The 27728-nt window shown below is 45.8% G+C and overlaps 3 protein-coding genes across 11 annotated transcripts in view; 2 read left to right on the forward strand and 1 right to left on the reverse strand.

Annotated features, from left to right (window-relative positions):
* SNX6 (sorting nexin 6) overlaps positions 1 to 11909 on the forward strand; it is a 47684-nt gene extending 35775 nt beyond the window's left edge. For 7 of the 8 annotated variants that reach the window (XM_025201645.1, XM_025201665.1, XM_025201662.1 and 4 more), the window contains 2 exons: positions 2877 to 2962; positions 11156 to 11909. In XM_025201645.1, coding sequence (XP_025057430.1) covers positions 2877 to 2962; positions 11156 to 11209 — 140 coding nt within the window. In that variant the 3' untranslated portion in view covers positions 11210 to 11909. Of the gene's footprint in view, positions 1 to 2876; positions 2963 to 8162; positions 10966 to 11155 lie in introns of those variants that run through there. The other variant, XM_025201660.1, reaches the window with a different exon arrangement.
* LOC112549935 lies at positions 4 to 14123 on the reverse strand. Of its 2 annotated transcripts, XM_025201624.1 has the most exons (4): positions 13930 to 14123; positions 8712 to 8767; positions 8548 to 8612; positions 4 to 2059 (listed from the first exon to the last, which is right to left on the reverse strand). In XM_025201624.1, the coding sequence occupies exon 4, from the start codon at positions 1238 to 1240 to the stop codon at positions 293 to 295; it is 948 nt and encodes a 315-aa protein (XP_025057409.1). In that variant the 5' UTR covers positions 1241 to 2059; positions 8548 to 8612; positions 8712 to 8767; positions 13930 to 14123; the 3' UTR covers positions 4 to 292. The 2 variants fall into 2 exon arrangements, with proteins under 2 accessions (XP_025057409.1, XP_025057418.1); XM_025201633.1 differs by lacking the exon at positions 8712 to 8767.
* Positions 12518 to 25348, forward strand: EAPP (E2F associated phosphoprotein). Its single transcript, XM_014518952.2, has 7 exons — positions 12518 to 12523; positions 14020 to 14180; positions 15766 to 15947; positions 18761 to 18859; positions 19220 to 19343; positions 20572 to 20688; positions 22182 to 25348. Exons 1-7 carry the CDS (start codon positions 12518 to 12520, stop codon positions 22456 to 22458), a joined length of 966 nt encoding a protein of 321 aa, XP_014374438.1. The 3' UTR covers positions 22459 to 25348.
* The last annotated feature ends 2380 nt before the right edge of the window (positions 25349 to 27728 follow it).

Consider the following 27728-nt stretch of genomic DNA (forward strand, 5'->3'; position numbering starts at 1 on the left):
CGCATGCTATATTTGTCTCTGTTTACTTGAATGGCCTTAATTTGTTGAACATTATCTGTAATCTGTTTTTTGCTTTCTTTCAAACAGGCCCTTGTTGATGTATAATACATATTTATTTGTGACTTATCTTGGGTCATTCAGATTTCCTTCGAAATTAGTGGAGCCTTCTGATGCTAATATTACACTTAAGTGACTGGATTTCCTGAAAGTAAAGATGCAAATTAGTCATTTCTTGTTTTGGTATACATGAGGGCTGTCCAACTTCCAAATACTATGTCATGCAAGTCGTACACTACAGTGCTGTGTGGCACACTGCTGTTTCCCATGCACTGCTACATGTGGCCTCTTTTGGGTTGCGTGCCCCACCCCTCCACTGCACTATGCTCATGCACTGTCTCTCATCCCATGGTCTTCTGAGTTCCTTGTTCAGTTCCTTTGGCTGCTCTCTACTGCCCCATTTCCTGGGGAACAAACCAGAAGTTGAAAGGGTTGGAGGTAGCCCATAGGTGGAGGGAGAAAAACTTATTTGCGGGGACTGAGCACATGCATACGTGTGCACACCGCCCCTCCTGCCCAGTGGGTAAGTCTGTGGGGGAAGGGCCGTGGCGGGGCAGATTGAAGCTCCTGAGGTGAGGGAGGGAGTAGGGCAGGGGCAGGAGTGAATGGGGCCCCAGCCAGGCCAGGTGGTAGGACAGTTGAAGCCTGGGCGGCTCATTGAGGGGTGCCGGGGGCCCAGGGGGCACATACACTCCCCCGATCTGTGTGGGGCAGAGACAGCTGCCTCTGTGCCTGGGGCTCTGGGCCTTGCTGCCAGTGCAGCTGCCTTGGGAGAGGCATGATGCCATGTGTGTCCTGCTGCCACTGGGCTGTGCTGCGCCCCCTGACCGCCTGGCAGCGGGAAGCACTTGGCGTTGTGCAGCTCCCCAGGCAGCTGCACCAGCAGCAGGGCCCAGAGTACCAGCATGCAGCAGCAGCTGCCTCCACCCTGTGCACAGATCAGGAAGCACGTGCCCCCCCGGGCCTCTGCCAGGGTGCACACAGTGGCAGGACCCCCCCGCACCCTTGGATGAACCGCCTGGGCTTTGATTATCCCACCATCTGGCCCAGCTGGGGCCCCATTCACCCCATCCCCTGCTTCTGCCCTACTCCTTCCCTCAATGTGGGGGCCTTGATCTGCCCCTTCCCCTTCAGAGAATAGATTGATACTTGCCTGCTGTGCTGGGCAGCCAGTCATACACATGCCAGGTTGCAATCCTGGTTGTGTGTGTGCCTGTCCCCACTCCTGCTGCAGCCACCTGAAACCCGCAGCCGGGCTGCCCCATGGCCCTACCCACTGCCCCGTGTCTGGGGAGCTGAGCCCTGTTAGCCCCAGCCTTCTGTCGCCCCTGGGGGATCCTGGAGACTCCCAGAAGGGCAGCAGCAGTTGGAGTGGTGGGGGCAACAGCCTTCAGACTAGGAGTCTGGGGGATACAGCTTAACTCCCTTCAGGGGCTGCACACGTCTCTTGGGCTGTTAACTGGTCAGCTCTGGACAACAGCATAACTGACTGCAAACAGTAATGCCAAACCTAAGCTCAAGTTCAGTTGAAGTGTCCCATACAAGCCCATCTGTCCTCTGTCTGGGACAGCAGCACCTTTTTGCAGGTGGCTCTGGGTCAAGTTAGATGAAACAGTGAAGAGAGGTTTTGTTGGAGTTCGGTCCAAACTGGAGCAACTTTGGGGGATAGAAGGAGCTCCTCCAAAGAAGAGGGTCTATTCAGTGGATCTCTCCTGAGAGTCTGTTCCCCTTCATGGTTAGGATGGGTCTAGAAAAATGGTTTTCTCCCCCAACATTTGCATCCCTTATCCTAACTTAGTCCCTGGTCAGCACCTTGGATACCTGGCAACACCAGTAGCTAGATTTCTTTGGCCTTGTACATTTGCCAAAGTTGATTCTTTGCAGAAAGCTGTGGATGAGAGCTCCTGAAGTATTCAAGCAATAGTTCTGTCTTTTTAAGCCTCACCTGCTGTTACTGGCTTTGATCCCATGTCTGCCAAGGGATTCTTCATATTTGGAGTCTCTGGACAGAAAGTAGTGGGGATGGGAGAAGATGGAATTCACTCTTTAAACATTTAGGGCATTTTTACATGTATTCCTGATGCAACACCAGGCACTTTTAATTAGCAAGCCGTGCTAATTAATAGTGCCTGTGTGTCATGTATCAGTGGTGTAGCGTGTCCCCATGCTGAGAAAATGGTGGCAGGGCATTTTGAATTAAAGCACGTTGAACGTGTTTTATTTCAGGGCTCAATGCCACCATTTTCTCAGCTCGGAGACACGCAGCAGCACTGATACACAACATGCAAGGCTGCCAGAGCATGTAATTTATGTGTTCCAGCAGACTTAATTAATCAAGTCTGCTCTGATGTGCTGAATTTCCAGCATGTTGGAGCAGGCTCCCTGCACATGTGTAAGTACCCTTAGTGCCTAAACTACTGCTTCTCTTTGAAAAAGCTTTGCATATATAAAAGCTGCTGTTAGGAGAAGATGGCCCAGTTGCACTTTAAGGCCTTGTCTAAACTGTAGTTAGCAGATAGGCTAATTGGCCCAGACGTTCAGCCATGCAGTGAGCCTACCCAGAGTGCTGCACAGATGCAGCTAGATGCTAGCTGGTTTAGAATGCAGCCTGCTGTGAACAGTGCAGCATGTGCTACTGCCAGTGCAGTAAGTTTACCTTGTAGATATGGCCTAAAGTGTCTTTTTATTTTAACAGTGCATCAGTAGCTCTGTGCCTAGGTTGTGGGATCAGATTTAAGCTTGATATTTATGTCTTAAGTAGAACTTAAATAACATCATTGCACTTAATTTAATGGGGTTCAAACGTCTGTTTTCTACAGAACTTATAGACTTTAAAACAAGAAGAGTTGCAGCATTCAGGAAAAATCTGGTGGAACTGGCAGAACTGGAACTGAAGCACGCTAAGGTAATTGGAATCTATTTTTGCTTCCGTTTAAGACAGTTGTTTGATCTTGTATACCTGGATATCTAAAAAAGGGCCAAATGTACTTTATGATGTGTATTCCTCCAAAGAGTGTGGAGGAACATATCATTTGAAAGGTGGACTTCTTTAGGACGTTGTAAGAATTTAAGAATGCAGGCAGAAACTTTCACTGGGACTTATGCACTTCACGTGCTTTTAGACCAAGGGTGTCAAAGATGCAGCCTGCGTGTGGATCTGGCCCATGGAACCCCCTTATGTAGCTTCTGGTGCTGCCCCTGGGTTGACCTACACATGCATGCTGAACTGGTCTCCCTCCGCATGCAGGGCTGGGACTGTGCTGCATGTGGTGCCTGCTCTGGCTGCTTCCAGGATGAGGATCAGGCACTGGATCCAGCATGGGAGGAGGGGTAGGGGGTGGTTATCTGCATGCCGGAGCCAGTCCCTGCTCTGGCCAGTCTGGGATGGTGCTGCATGCAATGCATGCTCTAGACTGGTTGGAACAGGTGCTGAGTGCAGCTCGCATTGTGGACCAGCCAGAATGAGTGCTGCGTATGTTGTGTCTGGCATGCTGGGAGGCTGGAGTCTGTGTGCTCAATCCAGCTCACGCCACTCATCTGGCCCACAAGGCTAGATTAGCTCAACATCCCTTGTCTAGAGTTTTGCTTGTTCTATTTCATATTTTACCCTTATTATTGGGCTGTCTGCCTAGTTTGAGAGCCTCTCCATCAGTACTGAATGTTATCTTGACAACACCACTTTATCCCTTTGAGTCACTCTCTTAAAACACTAAATAGGAAACTAAAGTTGCAGGTAATTTTTTCACTGAACTAAAAGGTTTAAAGCAGGCAAATTACTATTCCCAAAAGGATTTAAATATACGATGGCTAAATACTACAGTGCATTTGGGCAACCTTTCTCTTGGGCCATAGGAAGGTAATAATTTGCCTTTTCTCTTGTAAGGGATTTTTCAAAATAGCAATGTTGAAGTACCTTTTTCCTACAGAATTCAGATTAAGCATTATCACTGCCTGTATACGTTCGCATAAACCCAAATTTTTTAGGAATGTATTTTGAGTATTTGAGGCTGAATGAAACTAGGTATCTGCAATCTAAGAAAGGTGTGCATGTAATGTGTGTGGCAACTTTTGTTTAAATTGGACTGGCCACTTCAGTTTGATGTAAAACAGTTTGGTTTGCATGTCTATTTAAAGCTATGCTATGGGATGTAATACCTTTTCTTGAAGCGTAACGTTCAACTCTCTCTCTTATCTACCCTTCCTCATCCAACTGAAAATAAAGTAGGGAATTCAACAAATTTTTACTCAAGATAGGTATTTTGTGGTGGAAGTACTAGAATGAGTGGGGCTTTTCACTTGGTATTTTAAAAGGCTAAATGCACAAGTCACCTAGATCGATCCATAAGAACTATCATTTTACTAGTTCTAGAGAAGCACAATCTTAGTGTCCTTATTTTGTTTAGTTTGCTATTTAGATGCTGTTTGGAAATTGAGGTAAACATTGAACTTTTTAATGTGCTAGAAAGCAGGGAAATTGAGCATACAGATAGTTTTCAAGTACTTATTTTTGGCTTTATTTCTTACATTCTCAGAATTTGTTGTGTCCTGAGTAGAGTTATAAGATTTTTTAATCCCTTTCTGGAGCTGAGTTTCTGTAACGGAAAAAAAAACTAGGCAGGAGGGGCAGGTGCTAGGGGGTGTAGGCATTTGGGGGGGGGGGGGGGGGGGGGGGCAGGGATAGAGTTCCGCTTGCTTTCCCCCCTCCCATCTTCATGCCTCTTCCCCTTCTGCCTGCCCCCACTGCAGCAGTTGGGGAGACAAATTCAAGATGACCCCCAATAATTAGGTTCTATACATGGAAAATTATAATAAACTTATAAGTTTCTTATTTATAGAATCTAATTTATTAAGGGGGGTTTCTTAAATTCAGAGTTGTCTGGGATTCAGGTAAATAAAGTATTTTAAACTGAACAAATTCCTTTCAATTCTGAGTTTCTGTCAAATAAGTGGGAAAGTGTGTCCAGTGTACAGCCATCTTATGGGAAAGTTGCATAGAAACCTATTTAATTATAGTTTCATAGTTGGTAGGGTTGGAAGGGACCTGAGCAGATCATCAAGTCCGACCCCCTGCCATGGCAGGCAAGAGTACTGGGGTCAAACGACCCCGGTGAGGTGTTTATCCAGCCTCCTCTTAAAGACCCCCAGGGTAGGAGCCAGCACCCCTTCTGTTAGAAGTTGGTTCCAGATCCTAGCTGCCCTGACAGTGAAGTAGCGAATCCTGATGTCTAGCCTGAATCTACCCTCTGCCAGCTTGTTATTTCTTGTCATTTCTGGTAGTGCTCGGGGGAACAGGCACTCCCCCAATGCCTGCTGGTCCCCCTGACTAGTTTGTAAATGGCCGCTAGATCCCCCCCATAGCCTTTTCTTGTGGAGGCTGAACAGGTTCAGGTCCCTTAGCCTCTCCTCGTAGGGCCTGCCCTGCTGATCCCTGATCATGCAGGTGGTTCTCCTCTGGACCCTCTCCATGTTGTTCATATCCCTTCTGAAGTGCGGCGCCCAGAACTGGACGCGGTACTCCAACTGCAGCCTGACCAGTGTTGCATAGAGGGGGAGGGGATCACCTCCTTGGACCTGCTCGAGATGCATCTGTGGATGCATGACAAGGTGTGGTTGGCCTTCCTGACCGTGTCCTCATACTGCCGGCCCATGTTCATTTTGGCATCAATAACGACCCCCAGATCCTTTTCTGCCTCTGTACTGACGAGAAGGGAGTTCCCCAGCCTGTAGGTATGCTGCTGGTTCTTCCACCCCAGGTGCAGCACCCTGCACTTCTCAGTGTTGAAACCCATCCTGGTCTCATCCACCCACCCCTGTAACCTGTGTAGGTCCGATTGCAGCCTATTCCTCCCTTCTAGAGTGTCCACTTCTCCCCACATCTTAGCGTCATCTGCGAATTTGAACAGGGTGCTTTTTACCCCCCTGTCCAAGTCACTGATGAAGATGTTGAATGGTGCAGGCTCAGAGGACTGAGCCCTGGGGAACCCCACTGCCCACATCCCCCCAGGTCAAAAATGACCCGTCCACCACCACTCTCTGGGTACGGCCCTCCAGCCAACTAGTGACCCATCTGACTGTGTAGGTGTCGATGCCACAGTCTCCTAGTTTTTTAATAAGAATGGGGTGAGAGACCGTGTCAAAGGCCTTCCTAAAGTCCAGAAAGACCATGTCCACTGCTACCCCTGCATCTAAGGATTTGGTGACCTGGTCATAGAAGGCCACCAGGTTGGTCTGACAGGACCTGCCTCTATTGAACCCATGCTGGTTGCCCCTAAGCATAATCTCCCCTGCTGGCCCCTCATGGACATGCGCCAGGATAATTCTCTCAAAAAGCTTACCCTGGATCGAGGTAAGACTAACTGACCTATAGTTTCCTGGGTCTTCCTTCCTCCCTTTTTTGAAAATGGGAACCACATTGGCCCTTTTCCAGTCCTCTGGCACCACACCAGAGCACTATGAGTGCTCGTAAAGCCGTGCCAGGGGTCCCGCAATGACTTCTGCTAATTCCCTCAGCGCTCTGGGGTGGAGGTTGTCAGGACCTGCTGATTTAAATGCGTCCAGTCCCTCCAGACATTCCCTTACTAGAACCTCACTGACCCTAGGCCTGGGTGCGCCTCCCCTGGGGCCTGAGGGAGTCCTGCTGCAGGGGGTGACCTGCTCAGAAAAACGGAGGCAAAGAAATTGTTAAATAGTTAGTTCTTGTTATCACAGAACTAAAATAGTTTTGAATGCTGTTGAGTAAGGATGTAGTCCTGACATGGGCAAGGACTCAGCAACCCATGACAGAGAACAGAATGCTTATCTTATAAATAAAATTAGATCCTGACATGTGTCTGTGAAGTGGAACAAGAGCCAATTTTGAGAGACGACCTGCAATAAAAAAATGTTACCTTCCTTAGAAGAGATGGAGGTAACAGGATGTGTTACTCCTCTACCCCCCAGTAGTTGAGAAACTGAATACATCTCAGTCTCTCAATCCCTAGAAGTTCCTGAACAGTCTGCTGTTAACTTGGTGGTGAGGAATATTGGTTGAGGAAAACAATCTTACAAACAAATTGCAGTGAACATAAGCGAACCAGTTCACGTATGGCTTGTTTTAGGACCCTAAGACTGGGCAGTTAAGTGTTTAGATAATTACTTTAGATATATGAGGCACTTTAAAAAGCCTATCCAAGGCTGTAAGCAGGTTTGATACAGTAAATACAGAATTTGAACTAGAACCAAGTAGTGGCTTCCCCAAAACCAGAAATTAACAGCAAAGTCCCAAGAATTACTTTCCCACAAATAGTGGCTGTTCTGCTCCTGCCTCCCTAGATTTCTTGGAAAAACAGTCTTGATTGCTTAGCAGGCCAACAGATTTTTACTATTTTGGTGGTGAAGGGGGGAGGAGAAGGGAGACAAACTTTCTAAAGTCAAGGGGGCCTCACCACTGGTTGCTCCTTGCTTTAAAGAGGTCTCAAACTAGAGCACTGATACTAGACATAGCTATAATAATTGTTCATGGGGAAAGATGACATTGTGTCAGTACAGAATAAGCAAGTATTTTACTAACTAAAAGAATGGATTGGGTGTAAGGACAGACAGAGCTGGTGATGGAGTCTTAACTGAGAACGGTGTTCCAGTTTTTTTCCAAAGCAGGGTAAAGAAGATCAAAGAGAGTTAGGGGTCATTTGTGAGATTTTTTTTTTTTTTTTGTGAAGTCTTTTGAACTTAATTTAACTGCATTGTTTGGAAAGAGGATTTACAAGGAAATCCAGGAACTTTAGTGAATAGTAGGGTGTGGAGAGCACTAGATTTTAATTAAGTCAGAAGCTTTGTTTTTGCGTTAAATCTTGTTCAGAGCTGTTAAGTAACACAGTACTCTCTAATGCTGAACCTCGCTCTGAGTAAAAATAGTATATGCAGTTATGATTGGTATGGTAAGAACTATAAAAACTCAGTTTAAATGCTTCACAGATTATGCTGATTGCTCACTGGGGCTAGGAAACAATTCCTCATATAGTGTAATTGGGCTTTCTGAGGGTTGTATCTACATTTTATATAGGAGTAAATGGAACATTAGGATGTTAACACTCATTTCAACAATTCCTATTTTTCCTTCCTGTTAGAGAATATGCTGTATGCAATTATTTGCATTTCTAAAACAGCCAGAGAATTGAAAGAGACACAACAAGAAATGCAGATGTGGACAGCAGTTTATAAAGTGCTTAACTTCCTTTAAATTCTGAAAAGGGCAGCTTAGGTATCTATGGTCAACTGTCTTTTTTCTCTCTAAATACTATAGTTGTAAATAAAATCTTGCTCCAACTGCCAGCTCCTTTAACTCAGCCTGGGATCTGAAAATCATGCCGTGCATTTAGGTTTGTCCATTGCTAGAAACACAAAGTTTGCATGTCAAATTTTGATTTTTTTGTTTTGTTTACAGATACTGCAATACAGTATCTGTAACAGTATTCATACAAACAAACACAAGCAGATCTGTGCTGTTCTTACATTTTTCAAATGGGGGTCATCCGTTCAATTAGTGGATTAGGCACCTGATTGTTTTTTCTCAATTTCTGAAAGGAAAAATATAGAAATATCCAACATCATTTGATATATTACATGAAATACTGTTGCTTTGTGAAGAAAAATCTGAGGACAGTCAGTAGTACTACCTTCACTGTGGAGCAGGGAGTATCTGTGAGGATATATTCCACGGGCATCTTGGAGTCTGTGTGAAACAATTTTAATTCTAACAGGATTAAACAGAGCCTCTGAAAATATTGTTCTATATCAAGAACAGACTTCTGGGAAGGAGGTGAGAGGTAGAAGAACATCTAATTTAAAATAACTAACTCTGAAAGTGCGTGCATGCGTGCATCCCAGAGGTCTGGGTTCTGAGCACCCGGCAGGGGTCAGAGGCCATTCTAGGTCTAGGCCACCAGGCAGGGATGATCTGGGCCCCAGCCAGGCTGCAGCCTCCCCTCCCCAGTGCTGGGGGCTGCTCCATGCTGCTGGGCACCCCAGGCTGAGCTGGACACCAGGCTTGGGGGAAGTGGGAGGTGGGGGCAGGGTTAGGATCTGCTCTGGGTCTCTGCCACCATTTGGCAGCTCAGTGGGTCTGGGCACCACAAGAGAGTTGATGGAGAGAGAGAAAGCAGGAACATTGGGATGGTGAGAGGTGGAGATGGACAGAGATAGACAGCTAGATGATAGGTTTATGGATAGAGGGATAGTGATACCTAGGTAGAGAGAGAGAGATAATGGATGGGTAGGTAGACAGGGTTATACTGTTGGTGTGTGGAGAGGAGTAAGGGATGGATGAATAGACAGGGATTATGGAGATGGATGGCTGGATGGACAGATGAATGGGTGGATGGGGTTATGGAAACGGACAGATAGCTGACTGGTTCATTGGCTAGATGGACAGATAACTAGATATATGGATAGATGAATAGAAATATCTATGTAGATAGACAGAGATTGAGAGATGGATAGACAGACCAGAGATGGATAGAGATAGATAGATAGATGGTCTAGATCATTGGATGGATGGATGGACTGGTTTGAGGGAGGGATGGATGGAGATGGACAGATAGGTAGATGATAGATGTATGGATAGAGATATCTAGGGAGATAGATGGATAAACAGGGATATAGGTACTTAGAGACACAGAGAGATGGATATAGAGATGAATAGATGGAGATATCTAGATAGAGAGATAGAGGGCAAGAGATAGAGATAAAGATGGATAGAGAGGGACAGCTGCATATAGATAAATGATACATGGAGAGATGAAAAGAAATATCAGGGTAGAGACAGAGGTAGAGATAGATGGATAGAGAGGGAGAGGGATAGAGAGGTAGCTGGAGAGACAGATAGATGGACAGATGAAGACAGAGATAGATAGGTATCTAGGCAGATAGACAGATGGATGGCCAGAGATAAACGTAGACAGAGGGACAGAGGTGACGGCCGCTGTGTACAAAACCTCCCGCTGTGGCTGCAGAGCTGTGCTCGGAGCTGTGCGGCCGGCGGCAGTGGCGCAGTGCGGGATGGTGGTGGGGATGGCTTCCTGCCACCTGGCCACCACCATGTTGCTGCTGCCGCTCAGCGACTGGCCATACAGCTCTGGGCGTGGCTCCATGGCGGCAGCAGGAGGTTTTGTAGGCAGCAGCCATCACGGGCCTCCAGGTAAGCAGCAGCGCCATGTGCAAGCCCAAGCCCGCGCCCCCATCTGTCACCGTGGCTGCAGAGCTGGTCATGGAGCTGTGATCCGGCTGCATGCCAGCCTCCCTCTCCCCCTCCCCTGGGCAGGCGGTATGTGTGCAGCACGCACATTGGTGGGCACCACCACACTGTGCCCCACATTGCTTGCCCGCAAAACCCCCTGCATAGGGGCTCCCCTGCTCTCACCCCCTGGCTCTGCTCCCAGCTACGGTGTGCCGCCTGGGGCCAGCAGCCCCCGCCATTCCCTCAGCCCCCAACCACCTTCCCCAGCCCTGCCTCACAGCCCCAAAGCCCCACTTACCTCTAGGATCCAGGGGCGAAGGGCATGGCTCCGCAGTGGCAGTGCTTGCCTGTATAGTCCCCCCACCCTGCATGCAGCTGCCACCACCCTGCACCGCCACAGAGCTGCGCAGCCAGTTGCGGGGCATGCTCTTGCATGCAAGCCCCGTTTCACCCCCTGGCTGGGTGGCACGTATGTGGCCCGCACATGGTGGTTGCCACTGGTGTGCCCTGTGCCCCTTGCCCACAAAGCCGTGCAGGTGGCCGTGGGATGGTAGTGCAGGGTGCAGTGGCAGACTCCATTTGCAAACCTCCTGTCAGGCTGGCTGGCATGTGTGGCCCACAGAGTAGCACCCCTGCCCTCACCCCCTGGCCCTGCTCCTGGGAGTGGGCACAGGGGTACACACCCGCTTCTTGATTTACCCTTTTAATTTTTATCATGGATTTTGGGTTTTTAATCAGAGAATTTGCAATCTTTAATCAGAGAAAACCAGGATCACTGCTTATAGTGACAAATTGCAACTGTATTTAAACGCTTTTTTTTTTTTTTTTTTTTTTTTTTACCAGAGTAAAACTGGGAAATTATCACAGTTTTCTTTATTTCTACAGGGAAATTTACAGCTGCTGCAGAGCTGCTTGGCAGTGTTAAATGGAGATACATAAATAATTATCTATCCCTCCTCTAACAAGGGCTGCCCTCCTGGATTTTGTTTTCATGACTTCAAATAGGTATTTACAGCTCACTGGAGAAATCAATTGACCAAGTGCACATAAACAAGCTCCTCTTCTTTAAAAACAAAAACAAAAAAACAAAACAAAACAAAAAGTAAAAGAAAACAATTGAAGCCACCTGAAAGCAGTTCCAGACTATATGAAGCAACAGCATACTTATTATACGCGCATATTCGCACATACGTTTATTTAATCATTGTATGCTTTCATTGTTCAAAAACCAAATGTTCTGTTTTTTGTGAAAGTAGCCAATATAATTATGTTCATGTTATGAATAGTATTATGGTATGGCTGCCAATCTTATTTACCTTTGTAAGTAACTTCTAAAGTTGTCCATTTGAATTACACTGCTCAGATGGATTAAATATTGCCATTAGATGTTTGAATATTCTTACTATAAAACATTGTATACATTGTCTTAGTTTCTCCATGTACTGATATCAAGTCTCTTACAACCTGATTTTTTTTTTTCAATTAACCATTTCCTAGAGATTTTGGAGGAAACTTTATGTAATCTTTATAACTATGATCTAAAAAGAAAAGCAAATGCATTAGTATGTTTGCCTTAACTTGTAGACTAATCCCAATTATTGTAAAATAAACTGTGAAATCCATGATTTTTCTAAAATTACGCAGAGATTGTATCATCTGTAATAGTTTTAATAGTATTCCTAATAAGTCTGGTTATTTTGATCAACACTTCTGCTACTTATTCTCTAAACCAGGCTTGTCCAACATGCGGCCCACGGGCCATGCAGCCCTCCAAGCATGTTTTCTGAGGCTCGAGGTCCCTTGCTCGGGACAGGCAGGTGGTGGAGAGGAGGGGAGCTGGGCCAGGGCCGTGTGACCTCCCATGTCACATGAGTGGGTCCTGCCACTGCCCCGAGGGCTGCTTAGCATGGGGCTGCCCTGGCTGCGCCTGATGAGACGAGCTGGTGGGGACAGCACCCACTTTTACTTGCCTCCAGCTTGGCTCCTTTCCCCCAGTGACCTGCCCACCTCCCGGGACCTGCTGGGCTCGGCGGCCGCAGGGCAGGGTGGGAACAGGGTGCAGCACCTGGCGCAGGCAGTCAGCAGGGCAGCCCCGGGGGGGGGGCTCAGCAGGCGGGGTCCTGGTGTGACCTCTGCGGGTCGAGGTGGTGGGAGCCAGTGTCCACTGGGCCCTGTGCTCCAGGCTCACAGCGCTGAGGCTGTCAGGGCTGCGTGCATGGGTGGCTGGGCACTGTGGTGAGCGGAGCCATGCAGGCAAGGGGCTGCGGTGCAGCGGCTGCCTTGCTCCGGCCCCCCTCGGGCAGTGCCAGCTCATGGGGCTGCACTGCTCAGGGGCGGCCTTGGGGGGAAGGGGGGATTGTCGCTCCCTGTGGCTGGGCCGGGCGCTGCTCTCCAGCCACTGCAGCTGCCTGCACCCTCCCGGGGGCCATTTGCCTTCGCTGCAGGGAAGCGCAGAGGAGCAGAGCGGCCCCTGTTTCCACGAGGCCTTCCCCTGCCAGGATCTGCCCTGGGCAGACCAGGCCTGAGCCCCTGCCAGGCTGGGAACCAGCTTCACTCCCGCAGTTTTGCCGTCCCCTGTCTAATGCGTTGGCTGGGCCCCTGCCTCGTCTGCCCGAGCGCTGCCAAGACTTCGGGCAACGGTGTTGCTGGTGTGGGCAAGGCCTGGAGCAGCAGTGGCATAGGCGCCCCCTTGGCCTGTGTGAGAGCACCAGCTACATTGGCTTGGTCACATATTTTAACATGGCTGTCCAATATCTTTTGGGACTGCCTTCAAATGGTGGTGGTAGTAGGCAGAAGGGGGGCCCCAGCTGTTGGGATGGCTGGTCCAGGACATCATTTGCTGTAGTTTGTCACTAGCTGAGCACAGGTCGGGGGTTATGCCAGCTTTGCCTTATTTCAGGCTTGTCCAACATATACAGCCTTTGGGATGATAAAATACGAATATGGCTCTCCGGCCCACTGGGTGATAAAAAGTTCATGATCTGGCCCCACATTCAAAAAGGTCGGACACCCCTGCTCTAAACTAACAAGGGCAGTGGATTGGGCCGGTCATTGTCCCTAGATTCATACCATGCCACTTCTCACCTAAATTTTGACATGCCTTGTTTTTTTTGCCTTTTTGTTGGAAGTGGATTTACCTAGCCTGCTTGTAGTCAAATACTGTTTTTTTTGCATGTGGTTGTCTTTCCACAAGAAAGGAATGTTTAATTCCAGATTCTAGTGGGAAGGAGAAGACAAGTGGCAGAAAAGAGGCATCTCCTCTTGGTCACAGGCAAGATGCTCTGTCTTCCCACCCCCTGCTAAAAAAAAAAAACCCAGTGAAGGGGTGACAAGGAAGGATTTCTCTGCTCCAGATTTGTAAACGACAATTCAGAGTTCAGTTAAGACGTGTATCCTGTACATCCTTTTGTTGATGGGATGTTTTGTGCGTCTCATTTGAACTCCAAGTCTTTTTTTGCCCTGCACTTCTGCTCAGCTGTCCGCTTTGTCTGCTCCATGAATCACCCCGGCCAGGGCCGCCGTGCTGCTGTGCGGACCACTGCCTACCGCCTCCCCTGCGGAGCCGGCCGGGAGCAAGGAAGGAGGCCAGCGGGTTCAGAAGAGAGGAGACTCCCCTGGGCCGGAGGGCCGCTCGCGCACCGCGTTTGAACGTCACTGACCTCAAATGTGGGCGAACGGGGAGGGAAACGAGGCAGCTCTACGACTTGCTGCTGCACCTGTGATGTTCACGGTGATGGCTGACGTCACAGGTGGGCGCCGGCGGGAGGGGCGGGTCGCACCTCGCAGCTGCGCTGCCACCAAGGCGGCCGGCTGCCTCTGCGCCCGACCCCGCCTCCGCAGCGCCGGCTCCCCCCCCCCACGACCCCTACGTGATCGAGGAGCCCAGCGACGAGGAGCCGGGGCAGAGCAGGTACCGAGCCGCCCCCTCCCGGAGCCTGGCTGCGGCCGGGGTGCTAGGCCCGGACCCGCGCGGGGCTGCCTGGGCCCTGGCTGCGGGGGGCCGGGCCGGTTCACGCGCCGCGCAGTCGCTCGGGCCGCCTGAGCGAAGCCGGTGTCGTATCTGTATGATAACTTCAGCCCCCGTACGATGTACAATCAATAGTAAAAGTGCTCAAAATGTACGGGAGCAGACAAGCTTCTTTGGGTGAATCTGGTATCTTTTATTAGACCAATGTAAATAGTTGGGAAAATGTTTCTTGCTAACTATTTAAGTTGGTCTAATAAAAGATACCAGATTTGTCCAAAGAACCGTGTCTGCCTATGTCCTTAGACCAACACAGCCACAACCTGCACCCCTGCAAAATGTACAATAATTTTTGAGGCAGCAAATTGACGCAGCACGTGCAAAACCCAAGTCATTATCAGGGAGTCTTACCTGGCTTTTGGGCTTGCTGTCAGCACATCCTTAGGGCTGCTTGCCTCTGAATAAAGAAATTGGAGGTGCACCAATACGTTGGTCCATATCATATTGGCACCAATGAAAGGAAAATTGACACGGCTCCTCTGGCGGTGCATGTAGCAGCTGAAGCTCCCACCCCTCCCTGGGCCCCGCCAGGCGAGCTGTGTGGCTCTGTCCCATGCCCTGCCTGCCTGCTCCTGCCCCACTCCCTCCCTCCCTCACCGCAGGGGATCTGCCCCTCGCATCCCTTTCACTCACAGACTTACTGGCCAGACACTGCTGATCGGTATTGGCCAATATGGTTCATTAATAATCGGCCATCGGCATCAGCTCAAAAATATTTCTATCAGCGTGCCCTAAAAGAAATGTTTCAATTTTGACCCAGTTCTCACTCATTATGATTTACAGTGAGCGATATACAAAGTAAGAAGACGACGTATTTGCATACTTATTTGCATATTTTTCCATGTACAATAGTTTTTCAGCAAACATGATAATTTTGAGCTTCCCATATAGTAATTTCATATTTAAGACCTGGCAGCGCTGGTTGAAGCAGCGTACAGGGAGCTGCGGGCAGTGACGCCCGCCATGGCCTGTAGGCTCCCGCCCCTGCCTGTCACCCATCACCTGCCCCGACCGCACAGGGCACCAAGTGGGGCAGGACTGGACACACACGTGCAATGAGGTGGCATCGTTTGCAGCAGCCCCTGCACTCCAGCCTCATCTTCTTTGAAAACCCCTCCTGCTCTCCAAGCTCTTTGCTGGAGCTCATTTACAGGTTGAGTCTGGGGAGGTGGGGGTTGGTTTAAATGGAAATAGTGAGGAATCCCAGTGCTGCTGCACAAGCTGTTGCCTGGGCATGGAGCCCTGCTGACAGCACGCGACCCAGGTCCTGCAGGGACAGTGCTGGGCCATGGGGCGTCACCTGTGGGCTTGGGGGTCTTAGCATGTAGGACGGAGCGGGATCCACAAGAGCTTCTCAAGTCAGTGACGTGTTTCTTGAGGCCTTCAAACCATTTGAAGTGGGGGAGGGGAGTCGGCAGCATGGAACTTCTTGACTGTTAATAACCGATGTGAACGGTTAAATCTCTCATAGCTCAGAAGATGAAGTGGATGTGCTCCTGCATGGCACCCCTGATCAGAAGCGCAAACTGATCCGGGAGTGCCTCACTGGGGAGAGTGAGTCCTCTAGTGAAGATGAGTTTCAGAAGGAAATGGAGGCTGAACTTGACTGCACTATGAAAACCATGGAGGGGAAGTGGAAGGCATTAGAAGCAGGTACATGTATTTTAATACCTGCTTTTCTGTCAAGTTGTAAATGAAGTGTGGGCTCACTGAGGAGTTATGTTACGCATTATTCTGTCCCGGGATATGGAAAAGAAGAGTTCTGCTGACAATCCACTGATCACTGAAGAATGGCCGGTCACTTCTTGGTAAAGTGGTCAGCAGTGAAATACTTTTCTTAGCCACTTAAATGACTGCCCTATGTTCTGGAAAACTCATTTAGTTGAATAGGGTTATTCACACTTCTAGGGACTTTCTTCTTTTCCTGGTTTTTCCTAGATTATATTCCTTTGCCGATGACTTGCCTTTCTTGGACTAGTCTTATTTAAGGGTCTCCGTTCCTGTTTTCCGCCTCTCCCTCTCCATACATTTAAGGGAGGCTTTTGCTGTTACTGCAGCGTCTTGTACTTCCCCTCCTTTAAACCCCTTCCAGACATTGCCAGGATTTGGATAACAGCAGGTTTCTTTCATCCGCTGCAGATCGCAGTTGGATCCGTCAGCTGTCACTCCTGTGGTTAGGATCTGGCACCTTGGACGTAGGGCACTAGGAGATGTGCTCACCTATAGGAAATAGGAGAAAAATATAAATAGCATTTTTTTCCTAGAGTGAAAAGTGATTTTTTTTACTTGTACCTGGAGCCCCCTGAATCAGAAATGTATTTGGAGAATAGGACTGTGCTAAGGGTTTGTCTAGACCAGGGGTTTTCAACCTTTTTTGGATCAGTGTACCCCCAGTGGCCAGATGTGGAACAATGTACTCCTGGCAGTGGGACGCAGAGCTGGGGGCAGGGGGTCACATGGCTGAACATGGAGCAGCAGCAGCCACCGCATGCAAGCTTCCCCTATTCCCCACATCCGGTCGGGTGGGCGGTGCCTGCGCAGCAGCGCAGGATAGTGTGTGGCAGTGTTCCATCCCTGCCTGCCTGCGCATACATACCCCCTAGGGCGTTCTCAAGTACCCCTGGGGTACACATACCTCCGGTTGACAACCCCTGGTCTAGACTAGATTTTGAGGTTGTTCTTTTGAGTTAATTGATGGCTAGTTAAGTCTAGCTAAGTAATATGGTTATTAATGTCAGGTATGCCACAGTAGTGTTTGTAGTTCACGTTCTCTGCCTAAGAATAAACCTGCAGCTTTTTGATGCCACAGTCACTTTTCAGTCTTTGGTGCTGGTCTAAATGTAAAGATGTCAGGCACATCCACGTAGCTGCTTTTGGAATCTGGTAAATTTTAATTTCTTTCTGAGCACTTCATTGGTTAGAAGATTTCTTAAGCAAAAATGTAACTGCCTATTGAAGCTCCAGCAGCAGCTACACTAGTTTCTTCCACGGTGGACGCTGCAGGCATCAGCTCCTGAATTAGTCATGTTTTAAAGTGTTTGATAACTTGTCACAGTAAACGAAGGTTGTTGCCACTTTGGCTGGATCCAGACTTGCAGGAACATGCTTTTTTCCCTGGGACAAACAGCAGTGGTAAAATATGTGGTGTTGCTACTTGTCCCCGAGGAATGCCTGTGCATGCGTGCTCTGGTGTGCGGCATGTTATCCCAGGTGGGGTAGGGGAGGCTGGGGCCAGCAGCTGGGCAGGCCTCAGCAGCCTTACCTGGAGTCCTGGGGGCTTCCTGGGGATCTCCAGGTGGTGATCCGGCAGTTGGAGCGTGGCTCTGGCTGGCCAGGCTTTGGGCAGTGCATGCTGCCGCCACATGCACCACCTCACTTTTTCCGACTGTGCTGCAAATTAACAGCGTGGGAAATGTCTGCTTGTGTGGCGTGTGCAGCACTGCTGACTGTATGTTTGCACTTGTCTGGACTCATGCTGTTTGTATTTTTACAGGTGAAATTGCTACCAGTAGGAGGTGTATATTGAATCCAGAAATGTGTTTCTCAGGGACAGCATTTCCAGCAACATTGGTTTTATATTAGTTAAAATCAAAATCCAGAAGGAAAAAAATAGGAATTTTAAAATAGTAACCTTTTGACTTAGAAAAAAATTGATCATTAAACTAAACTGACAATAAAATTAACCCATTTACAGCAGGGCTGAAGAACACCTGCTAGTGGTCAGAGCCCTCCCTCTGAGTGCATTGTGTATCATACTGAGAGGGCTTCCTTTAAACATAGCTCAGTTATTTTTGATCCAGAGTGACACAATAACTGAGCACTGAAGAAATTTTAAACTCTTTTTTTCCTGCTACAGAATGAATATTGAGGTAGTCTTATTAGAATCCCAAATTGTCAATAGGAAGGTTCATTTTAAAATGGGGTCAACAAGGTTAATCGTATTTTTCAAGTTGAATAAGCAAACATGATCTGGTGTAGTTTCCAGTTTGTTAAAAAGAGATAACATGACACTTCTTCGGGTAGTGTTCTGTTAACTTGCAAATGAAAGCTTGTCCTGGACTGTGTTCTGGTTATCCATTTGAGTTGACCTTGCATCCATTAATTGTTTGCAGTTGGTGTATCTATGCCTAGGGGTGCTGTCATAGATCATTAGTACATTAATTAGGCTCCAGTCTTGCCAGATTTTCAGTGTATAAAGTTAAGTATGTGAGTAGTCCCACTGTAGTCAATGAATGGAGTATTGTCTAGTCAGTTTAATGGGATTTACATAACATTTAAAGAACTGGATTAGAGCACACCAATTAGGAACTTGTTTATAACAGAAACCCACCAGCCTGCAGTACAGTGACGTTCCTAGAGTAGGACCCAGGGGAAATGTGCCAGTGATGTTCCTTTAACTCAGAGATACAGGGTAGTGGGATTAAATATTGTTGATTCTGACCCTTTGTTTCTCATTTCTTAAACAGGTACTCCCACAAGTACTGGATCAGCTGGAACAGCTACCACTTCCAAGTACTACGATGATATTTATTTTGATTCAGATTCAGAGGATGAAGATAAAGTAGGTAAACGACTGAGAAAGGCGTTGGCAGCTTTACAGCAGTGTCCTTCTGCTCTAGACCCTATTGAGTCCTCTTTGGGTCAGGATCTGTTGCTGGGAGTCTTGAGGGCAGGAAGGGAAGTTTGGGAGACCAGTGTTATCTTGCCAGTACTACGGTGCTGCAAAGTAGCTGATGATTCGTATAGTTTGGTGCTGCATTAATCCTTCTAGAACAACCTCAGCCTTTATGTTCTAGTTTGGATAAGGTGAGTATAGACAATAACACATGAAGCAGATGTTTAGGTTTTTTATTAGTGAAATAGATAACTGTGCTTTGTGTAATTGTTTGGGAGGTGGCATAAAACTTCATTTACACAAATCTTAGTTACGGAGGTAGCCAGGAAGAGAAGGAGACATCAGCAACGCCGGATTCCTACTAACGATGAGCTACTGTATGATCCAGAGGAAGACAATCGAGACCAGGAATGGGTAGATTCGCAGAGAAGAGGGTAAGAGGCTGTAAATATTTCAACTCAAATAAATTTTAAAATACTGTTGAAGGTGCTATGCCATAAAGTCACCTTTTTCTAAAAGTTGTTTTATTCAGGGTTTAATTTAAAGAATGTGAAATGTAAAAGCCTATTTTAATATAGTGTTTACCAGTTATGTGAATCAGTAAGTATGTACTCAAGGCTAAAACCTATTTCTTACAAACTCCCCACTGATGGCAGTTCTAGTAGGATTTGACCTTGGGAAAGGAAGTAATTGATGTAAGTGTTTTTCTCTTATGACAGTTTTTAATTTAATTTTTTTTTTCAAAAATGGTCCAAATCCTTAAGCCAGGTCTACAGTAGAGATCCCAGTGGGTGCTCCAGATAAATAGGGAGCTTACAGGATTGGTGAATTTTTACTTTTTAATGTTCTATTATATTTTGATCACTGAATTGGTTAGTGTTTAGTTAAAACCAATGTGAATGTTGTTTTTTTATGCCAGTCTTGGAATTTAATGAGGCAGAACTACAGTATAACCTTATAAAGCTGGATATCAGAAGTCTGGAATTCTCGAAAATCCAACACTTCTAAAAAAAAAAAAAATACACTAAATTGGGGAGTAGTGGCAGCTGGTCTTGGAGCAACGGAGGGGGAAGCTTGCACACGGTGGTTGCCGCCACCATCCACCACCCTGTGCCACCACTGCTCCAGGACTGGCTGCTGCTAACCCCTCCGCCTTGATCTGTGACCGGCTGCTGCTCTGGTTTTAAAAATCCAGAATTTTCACATTTCTGGCAGGTGCCCGGTCCTGAGCATGCCACATTTATGGAGTTATACTATGTTTGGATAAAAGGGAAAGCCCAGAGATGCTTTTTGGGTGAGATTTTTTCCTGGGGTAAACTTAAAAAAAAAAAAAAAAAAAAAGTGGTTAGTCTTGCTTATGCAAGACAAGCTAACTTTTGTATCTCTGGTTTCATCAGTTCTTATGTCACTCATGAGTTACCCACAGAAAAAAATGCACCCTTTTATTTTTTACCCGAGGTAAAAGCTATGTACATAAATCCAGCCAATGGAAAACCCCTCATGCCAAACAAATCCAGGATCTTTGAATTGAGGAAGCCGTGGGGGGAGGTGTCTATAGACGTGTGGATGTGATTGGATGTTAACATGGTTTTTGAGGTTCAATTTTGAGATTTCTTATTTGTAAGTGTGAATATTTTTACCTATTGGATTTTCTGTTGGTAGGTATCACAATCAAAGAAGAGGTCAGCAGCAGCAGCTTCAATCTCAAGCCATTCCAAACAGTGATGCTGTTTTGAACTGCCCTGCTTGCTTGATAACGTTGTGTCTAGATTGTCAGAGGTAATTACTGGACAATAAAAATGACATAATCTTTTTAGGTTGTTTTAATTTCAGGCACAATGGAATATGTAATTTTCATGTGCTAGTTCTGTAGTAGCCTGGTGGAAGCAAATGTGTGGATCCAGCTCATGTATATTAAATTATATTATATTTCACCTAGGTTCACCAGCAAAGTGTTGAACAACACCTAGGTTCAAACAGCAACAAATCTCAGATTTTGTTAGGGAGGGATTAAGGAAGGATCAGCAAACAAATAAATACTCTGTAGAAGAGTAATTTCTGAATTAGCTGAGTATTTATGAAGTGTGATTTGGACAATATCTAATGCTGTACACAATCATGTTCTTAAAGATCCAGGTTTCTTTGCAACCAGTATTTTCAAGCTGTTAGTGGGTTGGGCAGACTGCCCAATGAATAAACCACAAAACTAGTTTTCTCATCAGGTACTGATTTACTTGGGTGCATCAGTAGTTTTTTCACATAAAACTATCTGCTAGAAAGAGAAATCAGCCTCTTTTCTTCCATAATTTCCTTGAACTATGCTTACTACTTCCCTAGAGTTGAGGCTCTGTGCTGTATAAACAGGTCCCACACTCACCTGTAGGGACCTGTAGAGATTAGACTGTAGGGATTATATAAAGATATTTAAGAGGGTCCAATCCTAAGGAGTGTTCAGATTTTTCCAACTTCTGTTCATCTTAAAGCATTTCCCTGTTGTTACAGGGGCCCAGGACATGAGCCCTGCCCTTGTCTCTCTTGTTGCCTTCCTGTGGCACTTGGTAGGATTTTTAGTTCAACCTCTCCTCCCCTAGATTTGTTACAGGGGTATGTTGTGGTTGTGATGTGTGGGAGGGGACAGAGTGAATGTTCTTGTGGACCATTTTGGGCAAATTTTCATTATATGGTTACCAAGGATTGTGTGGAACTGGACCTGACTCACTTGAATTCTTTTCCAGGCCTTTGTTTCTTTATGTCTATTTTGCTAACTTCAGGCTTTCAGCGGACTATTTTGGTGAAATGTAGGGCGTCTCTGACGTATACTGAGAAATGGTTCGGTAGGCACAACTGAGTTTTACAACAGGTATATTTTGGCAAGTTTCAGGGCTGAACCACAATTTCAAAGTTTAGTGACCAATTTAGCAGGAGTTGGGGACAGACAGGTTGGGTGGGATGATGGGCAAAAGATAGTTCAAATTCTTCCATCTAATCTTTATCCCATCTTTAGTTGTAAATTGTCATTTGTTACTTCATAGCAAGATGGCTTTGTACTTCAGGGATATTTTATCAAAATAATCCATCTACCAATCTCAAAATAGCTTAATTTAAAAACCAAAGAGTTCATTTTCTGGTTTTAATACTTTGTGACTGGCTCCTAGTTCTTTAGTTTGGTATTTTCTGTCTTCAGTCCCATTTTCAGCAATAGTGACTAGTTTTGTGCCTGAAGAATGTTATATGTATAGGAAATGACTGTTGCATTTTCCCCTTCTTTGTAGACATGAATCGTACAAAACACAATATAGAGCAATGTTTGTGATGAACTGTTCTGTTAACAAAGAGGAGATTCTGAAATATAAAGCCCCAGTGAACAGGAGAATAAAAAGAAGAAATAAGAAAATGAAACAAAGCAATGAGACCACCAGTGTCCAAGGAGATGAGGAAAAGGAGGAAATATATCATCCAGTCAGATGTAATGAATGTTCAACTGAAGTGGCTGTCATGGATAAAGATGAAGTTTTTCACTTCTTCAATGTTCTAGCCAGCCACTGTTAACATGTAAAAAGAACTTCAGTACTTCAAGACCAAGACTGAGACCTCAAAAATATTGATTGTATATATTTTTAAATGCCCCTTCATCCTACCTAAACATTTTTAAACTGGCATTTTTCTGGCATCTCTTTAAAGATTTATGAAAGGAAAACAGTAAATTGTTTGCATTTGAGAATGGTATTCTATCAGACCTTCATGTAATGAGAACAAAAAGTTTAAATTTGTGTACACAGTGTGTAGTATTTCTTGTGTATTAGAACCACTACTTGTGTACTTATTATGAAATATCTTGATGTATGTTAGAACTGTTAAACTAAATACTATATACATTCTTTACCTACATAGTACGGTTTTTGGAGTGCTGATGAACTAGATTGGTTGGTGGACTCCCTAAGTTGGCCAGTTGGTTTGGTTTTATTGAAGGTGGATATTAAAGGAGAGAATTTTGTAGATGTATCAATATCCAGATGCTATTAAGTGTGGACATTTTTTACTTATATGTTGCATTCTTTTTGGCTTGTTCCCTGCATCTCTTGTAAACAAATATATTAAATCTTAGTTAAATAGCTTGAATCATGGATTGTAGGTGAGGAAGTATGATATTTTTGTGTTACTTTTTTGCTTATAATCACTGGACACATTTTAGGAAAAATTTTGCACAGTCAATTCAAACAGGCCATAGAAATAGACGGTTTACTTTTTAACTTTGCTTAGTAGACTGACAGTTTCTATATGGAAACAATACATAGCTTTTCTTCTGTTTTAGTTTGGACTTGTTCAAGAAGAATGCAGAAACATTGTCAAGTTAATGTTCAATTTCTAGATCTGCTGAATACCTAAACTCTTGCTTTTGATCGGCTAAGAGCACCTTTCCTATTTCTGGGTAGCTGAGTATTTCTCAACCTCTTTAGAAAGATGACTACTTAAAGTAAATTTTTTTGACAAACTCCTATTTACCATGACAGAAAAAAATGTATCAGGACCATAAGCCAAAATAATTGATGTGTAGGGGAGCAGGATTTACTTAGCCATATTCCTTTCCTGATAACCTTTTCCGGTCCCTTTGGGTTGACTGGCTGATGGGGAAACACTGCCTTATCTATGCTATGCTATATACATGAGAAAAATCATTTGCAGCTGTAGCAGAAGGGAGTATTACTTGGCAATAGTGTTGATTATTGTGCACTGAATCAGCTTCTATTGGATAGTTCACTTACTTTTGTGGTTTTTAATTATATTTTAACTAGGAGCTGTACCAGAACTATACACAGATGTTGCAGGCTATATTGGCTTCCTTGTTGCAAACCTGACAAATAATCACATGAACAGTGTATGGTTTTGTGGTATGTTCTCTAGTCCACTGGCACTTTCATATGCTTACATATCAGGCCTTATGTTGCCCAGTATATTCTCACAGTCATTTACCTGGTTCATTTATTATCTGATTTGATTTGGTTTATATGCCACTCTTCCCAACAAAGACTCAACCTGTTTACAATAAGAGGACAAAATTAATTATAAAGCAGGAGAATGAGCAAGAGAACAACATAACTTAAAAGACAAACCGGACCATTAAGATAAATCAGAACTGCTCTAACCAATATCCTAGCCTACCTCTGTCTGTTAAACACTTGCCCAAATAGAAAGGTCTTACAGCACCTTCTGAAAGATGTTCAGGCTCAGGCTCTGGCATACCAAAAGATGGGGGGAGTTCCAGAGCTGAGGAGCACCTGCTGAGAATAACATGCCAAATGTTTTTGCCAAGCAGACTTGGTGCATTGATGGTACTTGTAGGAGTTTGCTCTCAGCTGACCTTGGAGATTGCAGTTAGGTGCATGGGCAGTCCCTTGGATATGTTTAGGGCCTTACAGGGCAAAACCAGCACCTTGAATTATACCTGGAAATCTATTGGGAGCCAGCGCAGACTGGATCACTGGAGTTACATGCTTATGGAAGCTCATCCCTGTTAGGTGGGCCATCACTGCACGAACCGCAACTTCCAGATAGTCTTAAAGGGTAGTCTTATGTAGAGTGTGTTGCAGTAGTCTAACCTCAAGGTTACAAAGGCATAGATGATGGTAGCCAGATCTGAATCTGAAAGAAAGGGCCACTGCTTTCTCACCAGATGGAGCTGGTAAAAGGTGCTTCTAGGCACTGCTGTCACCTGAAGTTCCAAATGCAGGAGAGGATCCAGAGTACCCTAGGGCTGGAAACATGAGTGACAACAGGAGACTATATCCCATCAATGATAGATGTCCCAATCCCCCCAAAATTGCATGGTCTGCCCAATACCATCACTTCTGTCTTGTTTTTAATTCAGCTTCAGCTGGCTCACTTCATCCAGTTCCTAACTGCAACCATGCTTCATGAAAGGAGTGAGATTGCTGGGTTTTGCTCAGATGAAGTAGAGAGAGGCTTAGTAACAGAAATTCATAACTACTGGACACTACAAAGCATGACCTTAACACAATGGTTTCATAGCTCCTTTTAATTTACTGGGTCTCTGCTAACTCCTCTGTACTTCACAGGTAATAATGACAGTCTTATTTTTTTTTTTTTTTACATATTCAGGTTAATCTATTTCAACTCTTTTTATCTGGTCTGTAACTACTTCTGATAACTTCTGTTTGCTTCACAGAGTAAATGCCAGTTCTGTTTGCTTCAAAATGCCAGTTCCCTTTGCTCCCTTTTTCTTTTTTTAAGTGATAGCTTCATTTACATAATAGGGTTAAACAAAAGTAATTGCTCTGCCTGGTATTTAGCTTAGGCTGTATCTGTTTTTTACGTACCCGAGGAAGGGCATTTTGTGCCTGAAAATTGGTCTAACATCTTTTCTCACCTATGTATGTGGTCTAATAAAAGATATTACCAAACAAATCTTGCTTCTCATTTTTTTTTTTACTACAAAAGTGTGCTTTCAAATTCACTAACAGCAGCCACATAGTTTGCCAGCCTTTCAAGCAGCAATAGCATAAGAGTCATCTCAAGCAGCAGTTACACTAAAACAGTTTGGGGAGAGAAAATGTTTATATTCCCTTCTCTTAAAGTGTTGATGTTCTCTGGACATTGCTTAGCAGTCTTAGTGACTGAATGAAAAAGTTGGGAGAGTTGTTTCCATTGCTTGAGAGTAATTATACAATCATTCTTTTCAGTGGATGGATGCTGTCCTTGCTGGTCCTATGAAAGGCAGCGTGTTTATCACATGCATTACTGTAGTATGGGTAGGCTCTGGTGCTGCTTCACTGGACTTGGCCTGGTGGGCCTTGGACTCTCAATTTTATCTTCTTGTTCATTAGCTGATAGGCATTCTTTAATCATATTCACTGCAGGCTGAGCATCCTCTTCAGCATCCACTGGACAAACTTCTTTCTTTTGGGAACCTTTGCCTGGTATTTTTGACCCTCTACTGTTTCCTCAAGCACTGAAATAAATTTGCATGGGTGAACTGAGTCCTAACCATACGTGCTAGTATTCTGGTAGAATCTACCTCCTTTTCAGGTACTACCATATATGCTAATGTAGTATTCAGTTGTTCCTTCGTATTGGAAATCTATCTGCCAAACCTATTTTCCCTTCATGGTTAGGTCCTAGATCTGTACTCTTGTTTTTCTGAGATGCATGAATACTTGACTCGTACCTGTCTTTATTTGCTTGGATAGCTAGCACTGAAGGAGCTGCCGTATTTTTTAAACAAATCAATTGGGAGAAAAGATTATTGTTCAGTCAGGAAGTGCGGGGGCGGCATGTAGAATAACTGCAGATACAGGAGTATATGGAAAGCCTAGGCCAGGGGATTTAAGTACCTGGGCCAAGGAGCTGCCTTCTGGCCTCAAAGGTTTCCAGTATACTTTGTAATGTCTGATGAAATTGCTAATTTGGATGATATAAAATGAAGTAACACAAGACTACACAGATCTGACCCAGGGCAGATATTATATTCAAAGTTAGCACCATGTTCATGCTGCTTCCTCCTTTAGTCGGATTAAAAAAAATCAGTGGAAGCTGCAGAAACATGCAGAGGAACCTAATCTGGGTGAGCCAATTTAGCAAGTCTTGGGGATTCTGCAATTATAGTAGTCTCTGGTTCTTTAAGACCTTTCAAAAGAAGTGAAGTCTAATGTGTTATATAGTCTCTCTCCATCCTGTCGCAGAGTGGTACCTATGGTTTCAGGACGTTAATAAAACTATGAGGAGACCCATGGGTGACTGGTGCCTGCGGGGGGTACCCGCAGGTGCCACTGTTGGCGGCAGAGGCAGAGCTGGCGAGCTCCCGCAGGCACCAGCAGTGCCAGCCTGTAAGGTGGGGGAAGGCACGTGGCTCAGTGCCCCCCCGGTCTCCCCTATGCGTCACCTATGAGACTTGTCAGTGTTTAGGAACCCATGAGGAAGGTGGGGGCCAATTTTTATATTGCTACAACTTGTACATCTTTATGGTACAGATGCAAGGGTCCCACTTAGAAACTGGCAAGGTGTTGTATATTGTATCTAGGAGAACCTGCCCAATAATTATGGGGGAACCCCCTACTTGGCATGGACAGGAGAGCCCTTTACTGATGCTTAGGGATATTTTAGGGCAGTGGTTCTCAAACTTTTCAGGCTTGAGGCACTTCATGGAAATTGCCACCTTAGTTTTCATGTGTTTTTGACTACAGGAAAGTGCTAGAACAAGTCTTCTGTTGCAAATACCTGAGACAGGCCAGAAGGCTTTGAACGCCATGGGTTACTATGTGAATTTTCTTTTTTTAAAGAAATTTTTCATGTTCCCAGCCAAATCAAGTCCAAATCCATGAGTCAGTCCAGAACCATAAGTGGCCCTACAACTGGCAAACATCCTCCATCCCCGCCAGGGGCTTCAGATATTTCCAAAGTCTTTTGGGGGCATCCTACATGCAGGCCCAAGCCCCGAGGCTCAGTGTCTGGGTACCCCCGAGTTTCACCCGTCTTCAGTCATTTGCCCGCAGGAGCACGCTAGGGAGGATCCTCCCATTTCCATAAAGTGGGCTTTAACCCCAACACCCCGGCGGTACTGAAGAACAGTTATGCCGGAGCCGCTTAAGGAAAACTGCCTGCATGCACCCAGATACGCAGTGTTTCCCCTGCCGGGTAAGTGCGGTGTCTCCCGTGAATCCTGCTGCCAACCCGGGAAGCGCTCCCCTCCAGGCACCCTGGGTGACCACCTCTGCTCTGGGGCCACGTGCAATGCCGCGGGGGGGGGGCGGCCGCGTGACTGCAGTGACCCCCGCCCCCCGGGAGGGGCAGGGGGGGCGGGGCGC

This window comes from Alligator sinensis, unplaced genomic scaffold, assembly GCF_000455745.1.
Source record: "Alligator sinensis unplaced genomic scaffold, ASM45574v1 scaffold280_1, whole genome shotgun sequence".
Taxonomy (NCBI): domain Eukaryota; kingdom Metazoa; phylum Chordata; order Crocodylia; family Alligatoridae; genus Alligator; species Alligator sinensis.